Source organism: Adelges cooleyi, unplaced genomic scaffold (assembly GCF_023614345.1).
Source record: "Adelges cooleyi isolate 19-005CV unplaced genomic scaffold, UGA_ACOO_1.1 ACOO_flye_CR_arks_rails_tigmint_CR_PRNA_30, whole genome shotgun sequence".
In the NCBI taxonomy this organism is placed as follows: Eukaryota; Metazoa; Arthropoda; class Insecta; order Hemiptera; family Adelgidae; genus Adelges; species Adelges cooleyi.
In genome coordinates, this window is record NW_026095971.1 from 1,230,338 (window position 1) to 1,249,224 (window position 18,887).

At 31.2% G+C, this 18,887-nt stretch overlaps 1 protein-coding gene across 1 annotated transcript in view; it reads right to left on the reverse strand.

Annotated features, from left to right (window-relative positions):
• Nucleotides 1-18,887, reverse strand: part of LOC126839294 (neuroligin-4, X-linked) — a 227,393-nt gene that overhangs the window by 75,531 nt on the left and 132,975 nt on the right. The window contains exon 2 of the mRNA XM_050574524.1: nt 11,498-11,659. Coding sequence (XP_050430481.1) covers nt 11,498-11,659 — 162 coding nt within the window. The remainder of the gene's footprint in view (nt 1-11,497; nt 11,660-18,887) is intronic.

The window sequence follows — 18,887 nt, forward strand, 5'->3', positions numbered from 1 at the left end:
GTATAGAAGATTCTTTTGCAACATCGAGTGTTTTACTAAATAAGAAGTGGGAGACTAAATTATATATATAAAAACATGTTTAAAATAAACTATAGTCATTTGAATACAATAAATTATGTATGTAGAAAAATGTAAACAGTATAATAATGGTAACAGTAAAATCTCAATAGTCAAATGTACAAAAAACATCACATTCGTTATTATAATTATCCATTATTATACTGTTTATATTTTTCTACGTACACACAAATTATTGTATTCAAATGTCTATAGTTTATTTGAAACATGTTTTTATATTTGAAATTTACTCTCCCACTACTTATTCAGTAAAATACTCGACGTTGCAAACAAATATTCTTTACTAAAAAATATATAAAGTTAAACTAGAATTTGTATAGAATGGGCGGTAAAGCCCCTTTTTATTACTACTAGATAGATATATTTTGAGTTGAATATTTAAGTTGAAGAATATTTTTGAGGATTTCCTAAAAAGAATTGACAAAATTCTGCATGAAATCAGAATAAGGATTTGGTGAGAAAAATGCTGCAAAGTAAATATATTCGAATGCAATAAAATAGGGCAAACGAATGATGATACAACGAACGTGTCAATAATATTTTCTAATTATTATAAACGACTATTTTACTCTTTGTATTACCTCCCTAAACTTCAACCAAATAGTTAAAAGATGTTTTTAAACCTAATTAATCGTTGTGTGTGAGGGAAATAGACATGGACAATGTGTAGCGTTGTTATATTGATGTATCATAACCGACGTTTTTGTTGGATCCAAACATTTGTATGCGTACATTTTGAACTTTATCAACTTGTAAAATATGATACATTAACATGCGGATGAGTTTACCGAAAATAAAGCCGTTGTTCTATTGCGTCGTTAAGGAGACAGTACATAAATATCGTGGCCGATAAACGACTTTTCTTCGAAATGTTTGCCGCAAGTTTATCTTTTCATATTTTTTTTTATCCAACTCAAACACTGTGATTGCGTACAAAAACATTACATAATGTTATTATTACTATTGTCTTGGTCGTTACTTTAACACTTGATTATTGTCGCAAAAGAAAACCGCCAGGACAATAAACTTGTATTAAATAAATTTAAGAACATTAAGATACTATATGTTCATCACCTCTGACAATTTTAAGTTATATTCCTAGCTGTTGAATGATAAGTGGAGACTTTTATTATGCACTAGATTGCAGACCCGTGGCCGTAATATTGAGGATGTCCTTCACCACCTTTAATGGATCTTTAAGGCTATTTATGGCATTGTGAATGTTTCAAAAAAAAAAATACTATTTATAATATAAGTATCATTAGTAAATTTAAAAACAAAATAAATACTCGACAATTGTGTTTAAAATTAAAAAATATTATTTTGCTGAAGTAAAGCATCTAATTATGTTTATATACAGTATAAATTTACAATTGAAAAAAATCTAATTTAAAAGCGTTTTTTTTTAATAATCATAAGGATTGAATTTTTTTAGTTGTTTAATTTATAAAAATACACTTTCTGGTTTATAAACAATGTAAATGTATTAAAAATTCGGTCGATGTAATTGAAAAGGACCCACGCTACAACAAAATTAATTGCCATCATGTACCGGGTGATTGGTTAACTATGACCCAGACGATATCTTAAAAGTTATTAGACTTTTTTATATTATCGATTTTCATACTTTTATAGTTATTAGTTAGTCTAAATTTGTTATGTACTCTAATATAGCCCATGTCCATCGCATAAGTCTAAAGCTCTATGAACTTATGATTATCAAATAGTAAATTATATAATATATGAACTTTTACAATAATTTGTATATTTTTAAAAAATATACAAACTTGAGCGAACCACTCTAAAAGCAAAAAAAATTAAGAAAGTCTTGATATCTTTTAAATTGTTGAGTGGGCCATAGTTAACCAACCGCCTTGTATTAACGACAGTGAAGCTAAAAATAGTTACAAAATACAAATGTTAATGCTTGACTTTTTTAAGGGACAAAATCGTTTTTCACGTTTTCTTATGAAACAATATTGTAAATAAAGCGGAAAAAGAAAAGGTTAGGTACTATTTTTTGTTTTTAAACAAATAATAACTGTTCGATGGTTAAAAAATTGTCTAGATGTCCATAAATAGTTTTTAATATCCACCTTTTGCATTATTATAACGTTACAAAGACGAGCTTTTAGTAGTTAATGGCGATTATGCCGAATTGTCGTTAAGTGTTATTTTTTTTTTTATTCCCCGGCAAAAGGAAAAGAAGAGGTGGGAAAAAATACCGTGTAATCACACACCACGGCTGCTGCATTTTCGTTTTTATTTCTACGTGCCGAAAGGGATCCGCCACCTACTCGTTTTACACAGCAAATTCACTGCCGTCTCCTCCGCGACCTATCATATCGCCCGTAATACTTTATTCATACTACATAATGCCCGCTAGTAGACGGTGGCGAAACCGACTCCAGTGCATATTTCACATCACGCGAATATATATAAATGCATAAATATGTGTACTTTTTCTGGGGTTTTTTTTTTTTGGCGCGAATGCGGTTTTTCTTGCTTAGAAAGCGGTTCTTTTTCTACCGCGGGGGGGGGGTCCACGTTAGAAGCAACACAAACCGCTTTTATAATATGTATATGGGCGCGGCGTGCGATCGCCAAACAAAAGCTGCTCCCGACCGGCACCGACACTGCCGCCGACCTACTCCGCGACCGCTACCACCCTCCCCTTAATCCCCTTTACCCCCCCCCCCCCCCCCGGTTGGCCTGTATACGATTTTTAATATTTATGAGCGAAGTTTTCGATTTAATAACGCTTTTTCGAGCCCACTGTAAATACGACGACGGGGAAAATATTGTACACACTTTTGTTCGGCAAAAATAATAATAGTCACGCCTTTCCCGACGACTATCCGGCACAGTTGTGTTGAAAACGCACAACCGCAGAACGGAAATAAATAATAGTGTTGTTATGATATTCATTATTATTATTATTATTGGCGGTAAGCGTTTCGAACACAATCCTCGGGCTACCGGTTACTAATTATTTTAAAATAATAAAAAACTTTCGAACGTCTAGATGGGCAAAAGATAACGAAAAAAAACCAATTTGCTTCGTTTAACGCCCTGCACCACTAGTTTTCTTTTAAAACCGTTGCAATTTTTCAAGTTTTTTCAAAAATTGTTGGTCATGTTGTTTTCAACAATTTATTGTTTCATTTTTAGCATTTCCCCGAGCTTTTCAGTATTCTAACTTTTGAAACTTAAATAGGTAACGTATATATTTAAATAGTTAAGCTTGATGATGATGATATATGTAAATAACTTTTTAAATTAAGAATTATTTACAGACAATTTTGACTGGTCAACAATCAGTTTTTTAATAAACATTTTTTTTTAATTTAGGACGGGAGGTGGAGTGTAGTTGAGTGATGCGCGCCGAATAAATTAAGAATTGAATATATTGGCTATAAATAATATTATACGTTTAAACGATTTCCTGAGCCTTATATTCAATAATAAACGTGACTTAGTTTTTACCTTAAGTAATTTAACGAAAATTATTTAAAAGACAAAAATATTGTCTGGATCCAAAAAATAGATCCAGACAATGTATTAGTTTACTTGTTAAAATCTAAACTCATATCAACGAATTGTGTATAGAACGTATACAGTCTAGTACTTAATCAATAACACATGTAAACGACAATAATTTACCATTCGAAAGCCATAAATATTAAATTAAAACATTAAACATGACATTATTTGGAGAGCGTTATTACTAATATTTTTGATATCAATAAATTATAGCTGTTGTAACGATTTTACAATAACAATAGTAAAGAATAAACTTACTAAATAAATGTGACTAATTTATTTCCATGCTAGTACTTACTTACATTGTACAGATACTAGTCTACAGGCTATAGAGCTGTTTACTGATTCCGTGCTTTAAATTTCAATTGTTGTATTTTTTCACAGCTAATGTGATGTTATGTGGTGTAGTTATGCTCACAAATAGATAAAGAAAAAAAAATAGACAAAAATAGAGTAGAGAAAAAATGTATAAGGTTGGCATAGAGTATCAAAATTACAGCCAATAAGAAATAAATGGATTGATAAGCATTGCCTTTAAAAAAGGCCAAAATATTGCAAAATACGATTTATCAATACAGTAAAAATTTGCGTTCAATTTATTTACACTGTAAAAGGCATCTCTCCTAACTTTTTATATAATCACTACATAAATGTTAGTGGATTATACTTGCATTAATAGAAATGTATATTGTACGCACGCCACGAAAGGGAAAAAAGCATACGGTAAATTGCAAATTTCATTTACGTTTATATAACTATCCAAGTACTATTTACAAAGGTAGAACGTTCATTTTTGCTTTTAATTAACTGTGAATATTTTATAATTATAATTTATATAATGGCGTTTCAAAGATAAGCTTTATTTTAATTAACAGGTACTGTATTGTAACGCGTGCACAAAGTCTTAAGATATCAGTGGGTAGAAATAAACTGCACAAATCATTTTTTAACATCGTTATTCGTGTTATATTGTGATTTTTAAAACGGTTGAACAGAAAACCAAAATCGTGCATCAAACAATAATAAAAGTCTGAGTTTGAAAACTCTACCTACAACTTGTTTACCAGCCGGAAAGTAGATAGTTAATGAGAAAAATAATTAGCACAGAGGGACGAAGTAATGAGGTCGATAAGTCACTGGACTGTAGGAATTGTTATAACTAACAATAAGATACGAAATTGCTCTTAATTTGTTTTACATAGAACCATCGTTGTTCGAATACTACTCTCGCAGCTCCACATCGAACTCTTATAATAAGTTTGAAAGTAATTTATTTAGTATTATTTCGAAATCAGAAAAAGTGTATACTTTTAGACGGTACGTTTCCGTATGGCTCAAATCCTTTCCGGGCAGAAAAAACTCCCTATTTAGACTGATAAAAGTTTTTCTGATTTCGAAAACAAAAACATTTTTAAAATCGAGACCTTGCGCTTACAGCACTGTCAGATCTAGGTTTTCAACTTCTCAATCTTTTAGTAACCGCATTTTTCGACAAGGCGAACATGTATGAATCCATCAGCTGAACCGCAGCAGTAGCTTGATCAGCTATTCAGTCCAGGTATTGAAATTGATTAGACACACTCGAGGCCGCGTTATAATCATTTAGAAATTCGATTACCCTTATACTGTATAAGATATGAATTAATATTATCACTAACAAACGAGATACCGCACGTATGAGACGATGCACATACCGTCGCTCGAACTTTGCCTTCATTGTGTCTGACGTGTTATCGTCTTTGACACATTTAACCAATCTCATCTCATCATATCTCCCAACATGACAGTGAACAAATATACGAAATATTGGACGAACGACATTTTCATCAGTGTCCTTACGTGAAATATATATTATTATACATTAAAAAAAAAATTAAAACCCGGAACACAGCGCACGTGCGCATACGCCCTACGTCGAGCACATTCAGTGTACGTTTTTAATTTCAATATTTCTTTTTTTTTTCTCGAATTTATTTATTTTTTAATAATGGATTTTTCGACAAGACGAACGACAATTTTTTACTTCTCAAAAGCGTAACAATGGTTAAAGGTAGAGGTGGTCGGGGGACCGTACGATAATACATCACTTACCTTACGTACTCATGTGTGTATATGTGTTCTTCCATTACCAAACTCCATCGGCTATACACGTGTACACACATACACAAATATATAGTCGAGCACAAAAACCGATGTCTCGTCGCATGTGCGCCTCTGCAAAAAGTAAGAAAATCCTCATTCTCGGCCCCGTTCCAATACGTTGCCAGGTAACTCGACGCCGAAAAATGCTTTTTGTAACTTCCGTCACAAGTCGAGCTTTGCTGTCAGTCAAGTACATTGTTGCGCGCATCAGGTGTTTTAAAATAACACACGGCTGAGTGAAATAATAATTGCACCGCCGTTAATATTAATTAGTATTGCTTTACCGAGAATGACACCATCAAAGCGACCTGGGACGATTTATAATTAAAATCAAATAATGTAACGCACAGTGAAAATGAAATTAACGTCGACTTTGCGCCACGAATGCTATTGTCTTATTGTGAGGCGAAAAGGGTGGTAATATACTTAATTTTTTTTTCTCCATACAATTCACTTAAATGGTTTCGCGTCAACAACGTATAAATTTTAGGCTTTGTAAAATATACAGTGACAGTTTTGTAGTATTTTTCAGCATACATGGGATATTACGGTTTCTACGCTTGCATTATTTCTAGAAACACTTAAAAAAATGAAAACGATATTTTATAGTTTGCTATTTGACGCAGTGCAATGATATGTCTACGGTTAACAGCCTTAATCCGTTTATATTTTTTTACGGTTAAATATTTGAATTTCACACAGTTACCAGAATAATAATCAATAATATAGAAATTACCGAGAGACCGAAGGGATAAGTTTGTATAGGTATCTAATTATGATTTTAAAAGGTAATTTTTTTAAAAATTCAGTTTTCAGTATAATATTTTATAGAATTTTTAAACTTCTTAAATCCGGATTCTGCCCGGACTGTGTAGCTCAATCCTAATGTACACATTTTGGCACACACGCTGACTTAGAATAGTAGACTGGAGCCCTTTTAGTCCGGGTCCGAGAATTCGTATTTATACAAAGAATAATATCAAATATTTAAATAAGTGTTCAGCAAACACAAAGGAAGCAGCTTTACTCGTGAAACAGATTTGAAGGGCTTTAAATCGAATTGGACTTTATTTACCTAGTTAAATCGTTAATACTGATTGCATCATGTTTATATTTATTTTAATTTTAAACGCGCGTGTGTTTTTTTACAAATCAATCCACTTTGGCTGTTAAACTCATATTCTGAAAAGTTTTGTGCAGTGTCACGCATTCTCTGGTGGAGTTGGCGTGCGTGTACATAATACCGTTGGCGTGTGTAATATTGTATTTGTGATCGCAGAAGAAATAAGACAAAAAACCGAAGGGCATGTGAGGTTTCTGTGATATGTTGTATGTCATAAGAAGAGGGGTTGAGGATAAATTGAAAGCTGAATATATTTGGTTTTATGTATAGAAACACAAACGGTCGTCTACGAAGGACACAAATATAAAATCTGTGTAATTTATGTGTATCGGTACCGGTGTTGTCGTCGCCATACGAACATCGACCGTGTAAGATCGTGCAATTTAGATATTGGTATCTAGGTCATGCGATTTACCTATTTACAAACGCCCAAGTACCGATAATGTTGATGGCCACATACGTAAGTGTTACTGTTATTATGATCATCATTGCCTACGATAAAAACGGATTTATGACAGTAAAACGGGCTTTACTTGACGATATACTCACCAACTTTGTAAAATATATAATATATAGTTATATTTTCTTTGGAAAACTCGAGACAATTTTATTACTCCTAAACGTCATACGAACAAAATGAAAAATGATAATATTTTTTCTCGAAAAAGTTAGAAACGCCGTGAAAACGTTATTAACAATTCAAGTCTGGGAAAAGTAATTTCGTATCTATTTACGCAATATAAAAAAATTACTTTCTCCTCGTTGAACTTAAATAATAATAATAAACACTTTTCTTGCTTGTTTAGTTTCAAACAATATTTATCTAACAAATGCATGTAATATACATTATTATGAGGGTATACTCGTTCTTTTCGGATCGTGTAGATGTTTTCTAAATTACTTAAACAGGTAAACAAGTGTAACGTTATTATATTATAGTGGCCTAAATACCAAAAACATTTCTTTTAATAATGCAAAAATGTTTTTAAATCATATGTTTGCAGGAAATTTAATATTAACAACGCAAAAGTTTCAATAACAACTCCCCGTGTTATTTAAAACGACGCTGTATTTTTTAAATGTATATTTTAATATTATGACTTGTACCTACATACCTACATATGTTTAGCCTATAAATCGAAAAGTATTTTCTTTTATTCGAGTAATGGCGGCCGTATATCAGTTTACGGTATGCTGGGGCATTCGCCGTGTATAAAAGCGGAAGAGTGGTCGATAACCGTTTCGGTAAATTCAAATAACATTCAAGTTTAACTAACATGTAGTTTCGACGGTACAAAGAATTTCGGCGGTATTAAATTTTCCGGTCTGTTGATCATAACATGGAGCAAAGTAGATTATTTAGAGAAAAAAGTAAGCTACACTCTAAATTTAAGCGTTACTCTCAACTTTCCAGGCGAGTTTTAAAATACAATCCATTTTAATGGTTTTTGTCTGTGGATAAAACCCATCAATTACTCTGTCTATCTTTTAAAAGGCGGTTGTAGAAAAATAAAGCATAAATACACACAACATGGGCAGAAGGCGAGCCGTCAATCTCTAACGGGCATAAGATTGATTTTCAATGTTAAACGTCGTACGTGCAAATTTACACTTAAATGTTCTTGTTAAAATATCTGACGGTAAATAACCGTTTAAAACGAGTATTATAATATTTGCTTAAACACTTCAAAATCGTGGCTTATGGTTAAGCTTAAAATAAAAATATTTCGTTAAAATCAACTCCTATGAAAAGTACACGTGTATTATGAAAATCATATTTTTGTAACTATTATTAAATAACAAGCAGCATAATGGTAATTTTCGATATGCTGATTATTTTACTTAAACAGTCACTTTAGTATCTCTATAGGCGATGCAACCGAATTGTAAGGAACGAATCTAAAATACACGGTAATGTTATTGGGTTTTAATCAAATACGAAGAACTGGAATTATATGAACAAACACATTAGTTACATTTCTCAAAACCCACTAAAAAACCCAAACCCGTTATTTAAATTTGGTTTTTTATCAATTCTGTTTTTATCAAAGACATTTTCAACAATACTAATTCTATAGCAAAACTATTTAATCGATTACAATATACATACAGATGTTAAGGGAGGGCTCAGTACAGAAAGAACTTTTCTTTGAGGAACTTATGTGAAGAATTGCAATTTTCATCTACATAATAAAAAAAATCCAAAGGAATCTAAGTATTTATGTATACCTTATTACATTCTTTGTTTTAGCCTCAACAAATAAAACGGTTGTAATGTGTATCCAGACGGAAAAATTTTAGATATTTTAAAATCATGTTTGACAGGAGATAAACAAAAATAAAGATTGCAAAAATATTATTTACACAATGTTGTTTGAAAATGATGAAAATATATTTATAGCTAATATGATGACATTTTCTATATTTTAATAATATTTGTACAACATTTTCTTTAATATTATTTTTAACTTTAATGCAGATGCTGAGAAGGTGTCTTACAATGATGTGTGATTTTCGTTTGTTTCTAGTCTTAAATATTGAATCTTCTGTGAAAACTCGATTTTATATGTTAAAATATCAACTAAAAGAATTTTTATTTTACATTTAGTAACAATTTAAAACAAGAACTCGGAAGTTGATTCCAAATTCACACGGTAAAACGTTTATAATATACATATTTAAACTAATTTCGGCCATTTTTAGATAATATATTATACTTAAAATACGAAAGAATTTAAGATAACCTTAAAAATGCAAATTGTTGACGATCAGACAAGCACAGATGCCGCATTAAAGTTTTTCGTTTGACACTTATAATAGGTATTAAAAACCTATTATTTACATTAATTTATTGAACTGTACTGCGAATGAACATGAGTTAAAGGTAAAAATATAATCGTTAATGATACATAATAATAGTCTTATGTGTTAGTTTATATTTTATACTGTATTCTTGTTAAAAAAAACAGTACTTAACTCGATATTATAAATTATAATATATTTTTAATATTCATACTGGATAAACCTTAGTAACCTTAGTAAACCTTACTGAACATTACCTTAGCAATGTTAACATTTTAAAAATGCGATTTTTATTTATGCTTTTTAAAAGCTTGCACGTAGTAAATCGTTTTTCCGAATGTCACTGACAACTGACAATTTTTGATCGCATTTAATTTATCTTAAAAAAAATTATACCAGTATGGATATATGCCCGGGTCATATTTCGTTTACCCGTTCTTCTGTCGAACACAATAATCAATCACTGATGATCGCGGTGAGACGATGGCAAAGGATATAAAAAAAAAAAATTGTGTACAGCGACGGTTTTAAAGGTGTGGGTATTATGAATTATTAATAAACGTCACTGTAATTACTTATAAGGTGCCAAGAGTGTCAAAAATATGGGAAAAACGAACACAAATTACGACCTATGACGTGACTCGCAACGAGATATCACTGTGGAAAGAGAATGTTGGACACTTTAAAAATGTTTTTATTTTAACGTGCCTTTCTTCATATTACAAAATAATAAAATAACGAGGCGGGTTTAACCTAAAACTTGTACAGTAAATCTACAATTTGTGTCGCTCTGAAAGTACCTATAATCCAGTGTAATAATGAGATTCATGTTTGTGTATATTTAAATTGAAAAAGGTACCGTACAACATATTTTTCCCGTTACATAATATTTACTTAAACAAATTTATACTTTTTAAACTTATAAATTTAACTATTACGAAAAATTGACTGCTAGGTAATAATTAATACCTACCGGAAGAAAATATACGAACGCATTAAAAAATCAATTCTAACAATTTTAAATGACTGAAATCCATAACACCTCTTTATGTTAATTTACATTTTTTTTTAACCCTGCAAAATACAATACTGAACAAAGGTATGTTTATTATTAGAGCTTATCTTACTTAAGTTTGCTGAATAATACAAGTGTTTAAATCGTTCAAATATTTCTAGTTTTTTTTGTCTAATTTAAATCGATTAGGACTCATTATAGGTGTTTTAAACATTTTCGAATCTAAACCGACTTTCGAAATCCAGAAAATAAAATTCAATATTTTTGTATTGAAAACCAATGATACTATTGATAATCATAATTAATCATTTTAGTTAATTAAAAATTAAAAACCTGTTCTATCGGATCAAATTGTGAATCTAAACCTTTCTCGAATCAACTCAATCGCGCACACAAAATTTCATAAATATCTGTCCAGCCGTTTAGGAGGAGTTTGCATACTTACACACGGACAGAAGAAATTTATATATTATAAAGATATATATATATATTTAACAAGTTATAGATAATTTTATCCATTACATTTATTTTAGTATAGGTTATAGTACTTGAAGGTTGAAAAATATTATTGTCCTTAAAATTTTTATCATTTTTTTTTGTGAACCAATAATATTTGTTGTGTTTTTCATTGCACAAAATATGATGTTTTCAACTTGGGTTACTTTTGTGCTTGAGTTTCATCGGCAGCGCAATGCATTTGTGTGATTAAATATCGGGGAAGTACCGATTGCAACTAGCTGATCTAAATAGGGATGGTATGTTTTAGGGAAATCAAATAATTATATGTTACTCACCTAATATTCCCAGTCTGTAATTAATCGTGACTATCACTAGACCACCGTAGCTGGCCAAGACGGTGCCGTCGTATGGATTGCCGGAATTCCATTCGTACGACTCGCCATGAATGAACACCACCACAGGCTTCAACGTTAGTTTCTCCGAACTGTCGTAATTCACTGAAACGAAAACAACACACAAACTATTATTTATTGGCAATCGTTCGAACACAGAGAACTTAAACCGACTACGAACGGGGTATACAAACGTCAACAGCTGATAATTAAACACTTATTCGCACATGCACCGAAATTGCCTAACTCGGGTGCCGTGTTAAAGAGTTGATTCAACAGTAATTGCGGAGTACTGTACCCGGCTGCGCCAGTCACGGCGTGGAGCAAGGGCACTATATCTTAGTGCCGATTGGTATCGATAAGTGTAGTTAGTATTAGTCTAGATATGTGTTAAACAAGAACCAGAAATTAAAAAAAATGTCTAGATATTGGTCAGTTTTAAAAAGCGAGTGTTCGCTGCTTACTTAACAGTTAGAGCAAGAAATAAGTAAAAATACCGAATGTCAGGCATTGTGAGTGTAAGTGCACAATGATTGCCGTAGTATTTTATTTATTAACAATATAATTTAGAAGCTTGTTTGATCATAATATTGTATTTGACTGTTTTAGTTAATTTGTAAATATTATCCATTTATTTGCAGTGACTTATTCACATCCAAACTAACACTTGAATTGGTAATATTTATGCTACTAAGTATAATTGAATACAAAACTTGTTAAAATACAAGTTTTTTTAAATTATCACTTGAGCCTTTTATTTAAGCATAAACAAAACTTAATAAAAAATACTATGGCGATTTTTTATAACATAAAAATTAACATCAAGTGAAATAAACAGTGTAACATAAAATAAGCGTTAGACACCAAAAGAGTTATCTTGATAATTGCCTAATTGTGTTAAAATTGCTGTATAAACAGCAGCCTAAATCACAATAAAAAGTGAATTCGTATTGTAATAATAATTTTTGACAACTGAAAAAAAACTGTAATTTGTATGATGGAATGTGATGCGATAAAATAAGATTAAAGTAATATTACTTTTTAAACACCAAACCATTTATATAAACATACTAAACCATATCATACTAAGCCATATATTAATAAATTAATTAAAAACATCTAGATTTATTTTTATTATAGTCTTGAATAAAAATAACCTAAGCAACCAGGATACTAAGTAACCTAGATACTACACACTAAATACACAAATCTATATTTATAAGTTAAATTAATTTCCCCGCCTTATTTTTAAATAATAGCTTAACTACAACTAAGGTGATGATAATCTAAATGGCCATAAGTAAATTGTATACAATTAACTTAACAGGAAGTTGAAAATGAAAATGATATGAGTTCTTAAATTTTACTGATAGATACTTTATTGTCAAACTTTGATATCTAGGAAAATATTTACTTATATAAAATATAGAAGCAAACTGTTTTCTAAAAAAAACTTTTTCTATTTTTATACTATCTTCGTTTGACATTTACTGCTTTGAAGATTTGTAACATTATAGTTGTTACTTGTTAGTGACATTAAGTAGGTACTCCCAATACGTACGAATGTCATTAAATAGATTTAGATGCTACTATTTAATGGCGACAATTAAAATTCGTTAACAACCAACAAATCAGGTTTGCTCCTATTGTGTTATGGGGATTTTTTTTACCTAGCGAATCAATGTAGAAACAAGATGCGGTAAGACGTAAAAAGGTCGCTGAAATTACCGAATCAATTGTAATTCATTTATGGGACAATGGGACGACAAGGCTCAATTGCGATTATTACCGTTGATCCGTGAAATACATTTTAGAGCAATATCTGTGAACAATCCACGCAGACAGGCCTTAACATCGTTTACCGAGAACAACAATAATGATGACAAATAATGGATGTGGTCGTTTCGTTGCTATTATGTCATTTGGTCACGTTTCATTAACGCGGTTGTGGTCACGGGGCTTACAGTTACGGCCAGAGGGTATCGTTGATGTGCAAAGCCATTCTTTTTTTTTTCCCAGGGCTAAAAGACGAAGCGACAAAAACAATTTGATCAACGAAATTGACAGTATTACAATGTAGATTTTTCTTTGTCGATAAAGTAATGATTTTTGCGAAAGCCGCAGATTCGCAGTGCAATGTTATCAATTTAAAAATACTAATGATCATTTTTTTTATTGTTCCTTTTCGAACCTTATGAAAACGACGATTAAAACATCGCATTAATCATAAGTCTTACGTCGACTGAATTGGTTTTAATGGTCACCTTGTTCTAAATCTATTTTGCGATAAAAGAGCAAACGACTATTCATCGAAAAGCTTAGCAATTCAAGTCTCGAAGAGACAATAATACGAGGCTCAGATAAAATGTAAAGATATACCATAATCAATCAACGTTGAACAAATTAAAAACGCGCAAACCATCAAGAGTACAATACATTAAGTTATTTACATAGGCTTATTGATTGTATAGTTTTTCATCACAAATACGCTTTACTTTGTATACTAATGATAATAGTATTATGATATTACGTTACAACAATATTTACAAACTGTGAACGCATTTATCAATAAAATGCCAACAATATTGTTAAGGTCTTAGGACTTGGATTGTACTTGGATACTGCATTAAAACGAATGTTTAATAAACTCCCTGACATTTTGTTTTGGGATATTGTAAACATTAGCATAAAACATAGTAACAAGTTAACGCGACCTTACGCTTAGTTGTTTTGTAACTGTCAATTTATAGTTTTCGACATTTTTGTTTTGGACGTGCGTTTGTTTGTTTTCCTTCGCCGTCCGTCAGCACACCAGCAGTTTGCTGTACAGTATATGTTGTATATATTTAACTCGGCTGCCGGTAGATCAATCGTAATTTGATTTCGGTTGTCAAAAGCCAAAAGTTACATACGCCCAGCGCGATACCAAAATGAAAACTACTAACAGCGCCGAGAGCAGAACGAAAAACTTCTGTGGCCATAGGAACTTTGGCAAACACGAGAAAAAACAAAATTATTTACAACGCTTTACCCGAGCAAGCGGTTTAATTTTATTATTCTGCCAACGCGTTGTCTGTTGAACGAGCAACTTGAATTTGTGATTCATAAGCTGCCTAGCAAATAATATATTATACTCTGTTGTCTGGGCGAGATCCAGCCGTTAATAATTTTTTTTTTTTTTTTTAGCGGCGCACCAACTAAATTTCGGCAAACAGTCAATTTACTAATTAACTCGCTTAGGGCTCGACTGTGTACCGTGACTTTTGAGCAGCTGCCCGGCGAACGTAAGTAAACATGGCCAACTGCCCAAGGGGAAAGTGTACATAATATTGATATTTTTTTTAAAATAAAATTAACTTATTTATGTATGTTAATTTACGAATAAAAAAAAATTTACTAAGTATGAAATACAAATCTATTAAAACTGGTAATTATGTATTATTAATTTTCCAACAATCTTCTCTATTGACATTTCTAAACTACTATTGCTTTCTCGAACATGCTTTTTACGAAGTTAGCATCTTTATTTAGGATTTTTACCTACTGTGGATTTGTCTATTCGGGTACACATAACATACCATGCACGTGTGGCAAGTTATACATTGGACAAACTGGAAGATCAACAGAGACCCGAATAAACGAACACGAAAGGGATATCCACTACAAAAAAAAAAAAATCTGTAGTAGCCGAACATGCAGAAAACAGCGGACATTCAGTTCGACAATTTGAAAATACTGAACAGTTGATGAAAGATGTTCAAAAAAGCAATTGTAACTATTGACGTATGACATGAAAGCATACCTATAATTAAAAAGTAAACATTTTAAGAAATCCCTTCTCTCAAAACATTTTTTTTTTTTAAATAATTGTTCTCATTTTGCTTAAAAATTACCAAATATGTCTTGGTTTTGGCAGGTAGCATTTATAACTTTTTGAATTCCGAAGAAAATGTCTTGTTTCTCCTTTGACCAAGAACTTGACGACGAGTACTAAAATTGGATGCCTTAAATTCAAAACTACTCGCCCGAGTCAATGTTTTTGGACTAAAACGTGTGTCTGGTGTTTCTATTTAATTAGATACGATATAGCGGCGTATGAACATAAGGTCATATTATACACTTACATAAGTGTCACTCTGAAATTTCCAAAAATAGATACTAATAGAATAGTTTCGGGTATGAGTTGAGCGAAATGGCAACTACAATCCAGATAAGGCCCGTTCGCTTTTGTACTGGAGACGAAAAATAGCGATGACGTCATATAGTTTTGTTCGCGTGTCGTTTCATTATGCGTTACAGGATATTAAAGAGTTTCCGCCAAAAAAGCAACAATAGCACCACGGGGTGGGGTAAAATACTGGAGAGGGCACATTGGCACAATGTAATGTATGGTTTATCTAATAAAAACGTTGCCGAACTGTACATGTCAACCTCCCCTTGCTCAGTGTATTGTAAAAAAAAAAAAACCAACCGTCAGAGAGAAAGAGAGAACAATAATTTGATTATCCGCGGTTCGCAGTAGTAATAATTATTGTCTGCTACTATATTATTGATAATGATATTATTTATTTTATTTCATCTGTCATGTTTTCCGTCGTGTTCGCCTAGTAAACAGCCAATGTGATTCGCTTTCTGAACAGTATTAGTACACATGTCGGAACAAACGCAATAAATTAACGTGTCGAATTTTAACACAGCTTTTATTACAGCCAACGTTTATTTTATTGGGGGCAAAAAATACTATAAACAAATTAAATCCGATCGAAAAATGATTTTGACGCAACAAAAAACGCATAACAATATCATCATCCTTAACATTGACACATTTATAATAATTTAAATTTTGTTATTAAAAATCATCGAGAAAGTTTTCTCCGATCCGTAAATGTTTTAACCTGCAAATTCACAAGAAATTGCATCATTTATTATAAGCGTAATTGTATTCGGTGGCAATTTTTTTACAACTTATTTAAATAATTAATCTGGTACCTTCATTGACGCTCATTTATTTTACAGAAAATTGTATTATCTGAAAACTAAAAACTTGGTGATGAATAAGAACGTAAAGTGTTATCGAATCTGTGTTGAATAGAGGTTTTAATTTTATTTCATCTGCATTATAAAATGTATCCAATGAGAAATCTATAGCCGATAAATTAGTCATTAATTAATTGGATACAGAAATGATGAATAAACAATTAATTATACACAATAACTTATTAATAACATCCTTATAGATTGAACTGGAGTTACTTTACATTTTCTACAGAAATAATTACTATACGGTGGTTGTCTTAAACGAGTGAAATCGCTTAGACGTTATTCTAATTAGGAAAGGATAACAAAATACAAATAAAAAAAAATTAAAATCGCTTCATCATTGGGGCAGTCTGAGGAGACTTCAAAAATTAAGCTCCATAAGTATAAAGTTTACACTTAAAATTTGTTCGAGGTTCTCAAAAGTTTTCAAAAAATTAAAAAAAAAGTCTAGTTTAATAATGTTATGCGGTAAATTGATGGGACACCGTTCTAACTACCTAATTATCTAAGAAGAAGCATTACGATTAACGAACAACAACATTTGTTCAAATCGTATTCTGGCATTGTATTCTTTGTAAATTTATATTGCATCATTATCATGGTATTCATTTCGTAGAACAAAAGCTCTTGGTGTCTTACACAAAATAGCGGTCGTTCTAGGAAATCAGAAAACTTACTATCGTTGTCTGAGATTTTATGTTACCGATCGTTTTTTTTTTTTATTATTTCTAAACAAAAAACAGCGTAATTGTAAGTTTGCTCGAAATAAAAACCACAAATTGAAGGCGACGTGAAGTATAATTATGTAAAATTATACACCTTGTCAAGGAAGAGCTGATGTTTATCAAACTTTAAGCACTACGACCCAAAAGAAAACTTATCTGCAACCACAAATTGTTTATACCGTGAATTTTACGCACGAAATTCACAAATTATTAATTTTACCCGTACACTTCGAATCGCTTGTATTGTCTACACGAGAAACACAAAAGATAATAAACTTCAAAATTATAATTCACAGTTTCGATGATGCCAAACTTTCTGATGATACATGCGGGCTTCATGACAACCGTACCATTCGACTTCAGCACACGTAGATGATGACTCAACAATTTTATAGTACCTACCTTAGATATTTCAGTCGACTAAATAATCAAACATATATATATATATGAAGGGTTAGTGGGAAAAAATATCAATGGCAATTGTTTTAGCTTCGATGCAAAGCGAGAAGGTATTTTGAAAATGAGATAATATTTCATTTTTCGCTTTTTATATAAGTAAAATATTTTTTTCTTTTACTCAAACATACAGGGTGATTCTTTTATCATAAACCAGTCAATAACTCACTGGGTTTAATTAATAATTTAATTTTTTACATTTTTTGTTGTTTTCACCCCCCTCCCAACTTAGTTTTTTTGATAGCATCTTTTGAAACTTAAATGGTAACGTATATATTTTATTAACTTTTTAAATTGAAAATACTAACTAAAAATTATTACTGGTTGATAACCAGTTTCGGATAACTATTTTGGAAGTTATTGAAGTTTCAAGTTTAGGGCAGGAGGAAAGGTGGAGTGTATTTTTATTTTTATTTGCGCGCATTGCCTAAAACCGCACTTCTCCTCTCATTCTGACTTTTAAACTCTATAACTTTAAAATAGTTGTCCGAACTGTATCGACACAATGTTTATACATATTCTCAATTAAGTTAATATATATGTTACCATTTAAGTTTCAAAAGTTGCTATCAAAACAACTAAGTTGGGGAGGGGGTAAAAACAAAAAAAATTGTGAAAAATTGAGATCACTTTTTAAACATTATAAAAATTAAAAAAAGTCATTTATTTATGAAACCCAGTGAGATATTGAATGGTTCGTGATAAAATAATCACCCTGTGATTTAGTTTACCGACAACATATGTTTTTATCTCGCTCATACCCTAGCTAAAATGTCATTTTGTAAGTTAGTAAATTTCAAAAATGGAATTTTAAAAAATTGACATTGATCTTTTTTTCTCGTGACCTTTCATATATATATTATGTCCAGTTAGAGATAAAACAATAAATTTATTTATGTAGACGAGATAAGGATAATCCAATTTTATCAACCATCTTTAGCTAAGTTCATCTGTACACAACAATGTTTGTAAATCAAAGTTAAAAAGTTGAGAAGCGTAAACCCTACTTTTAGAAGTAATGCAACAGTGGTCCTGTACGGACGATGAGTTTTGTAATGGAAGTCCTTGACAAAAGAAACTTTTCTTCTTGAAATAAATAAACACAAGTTATT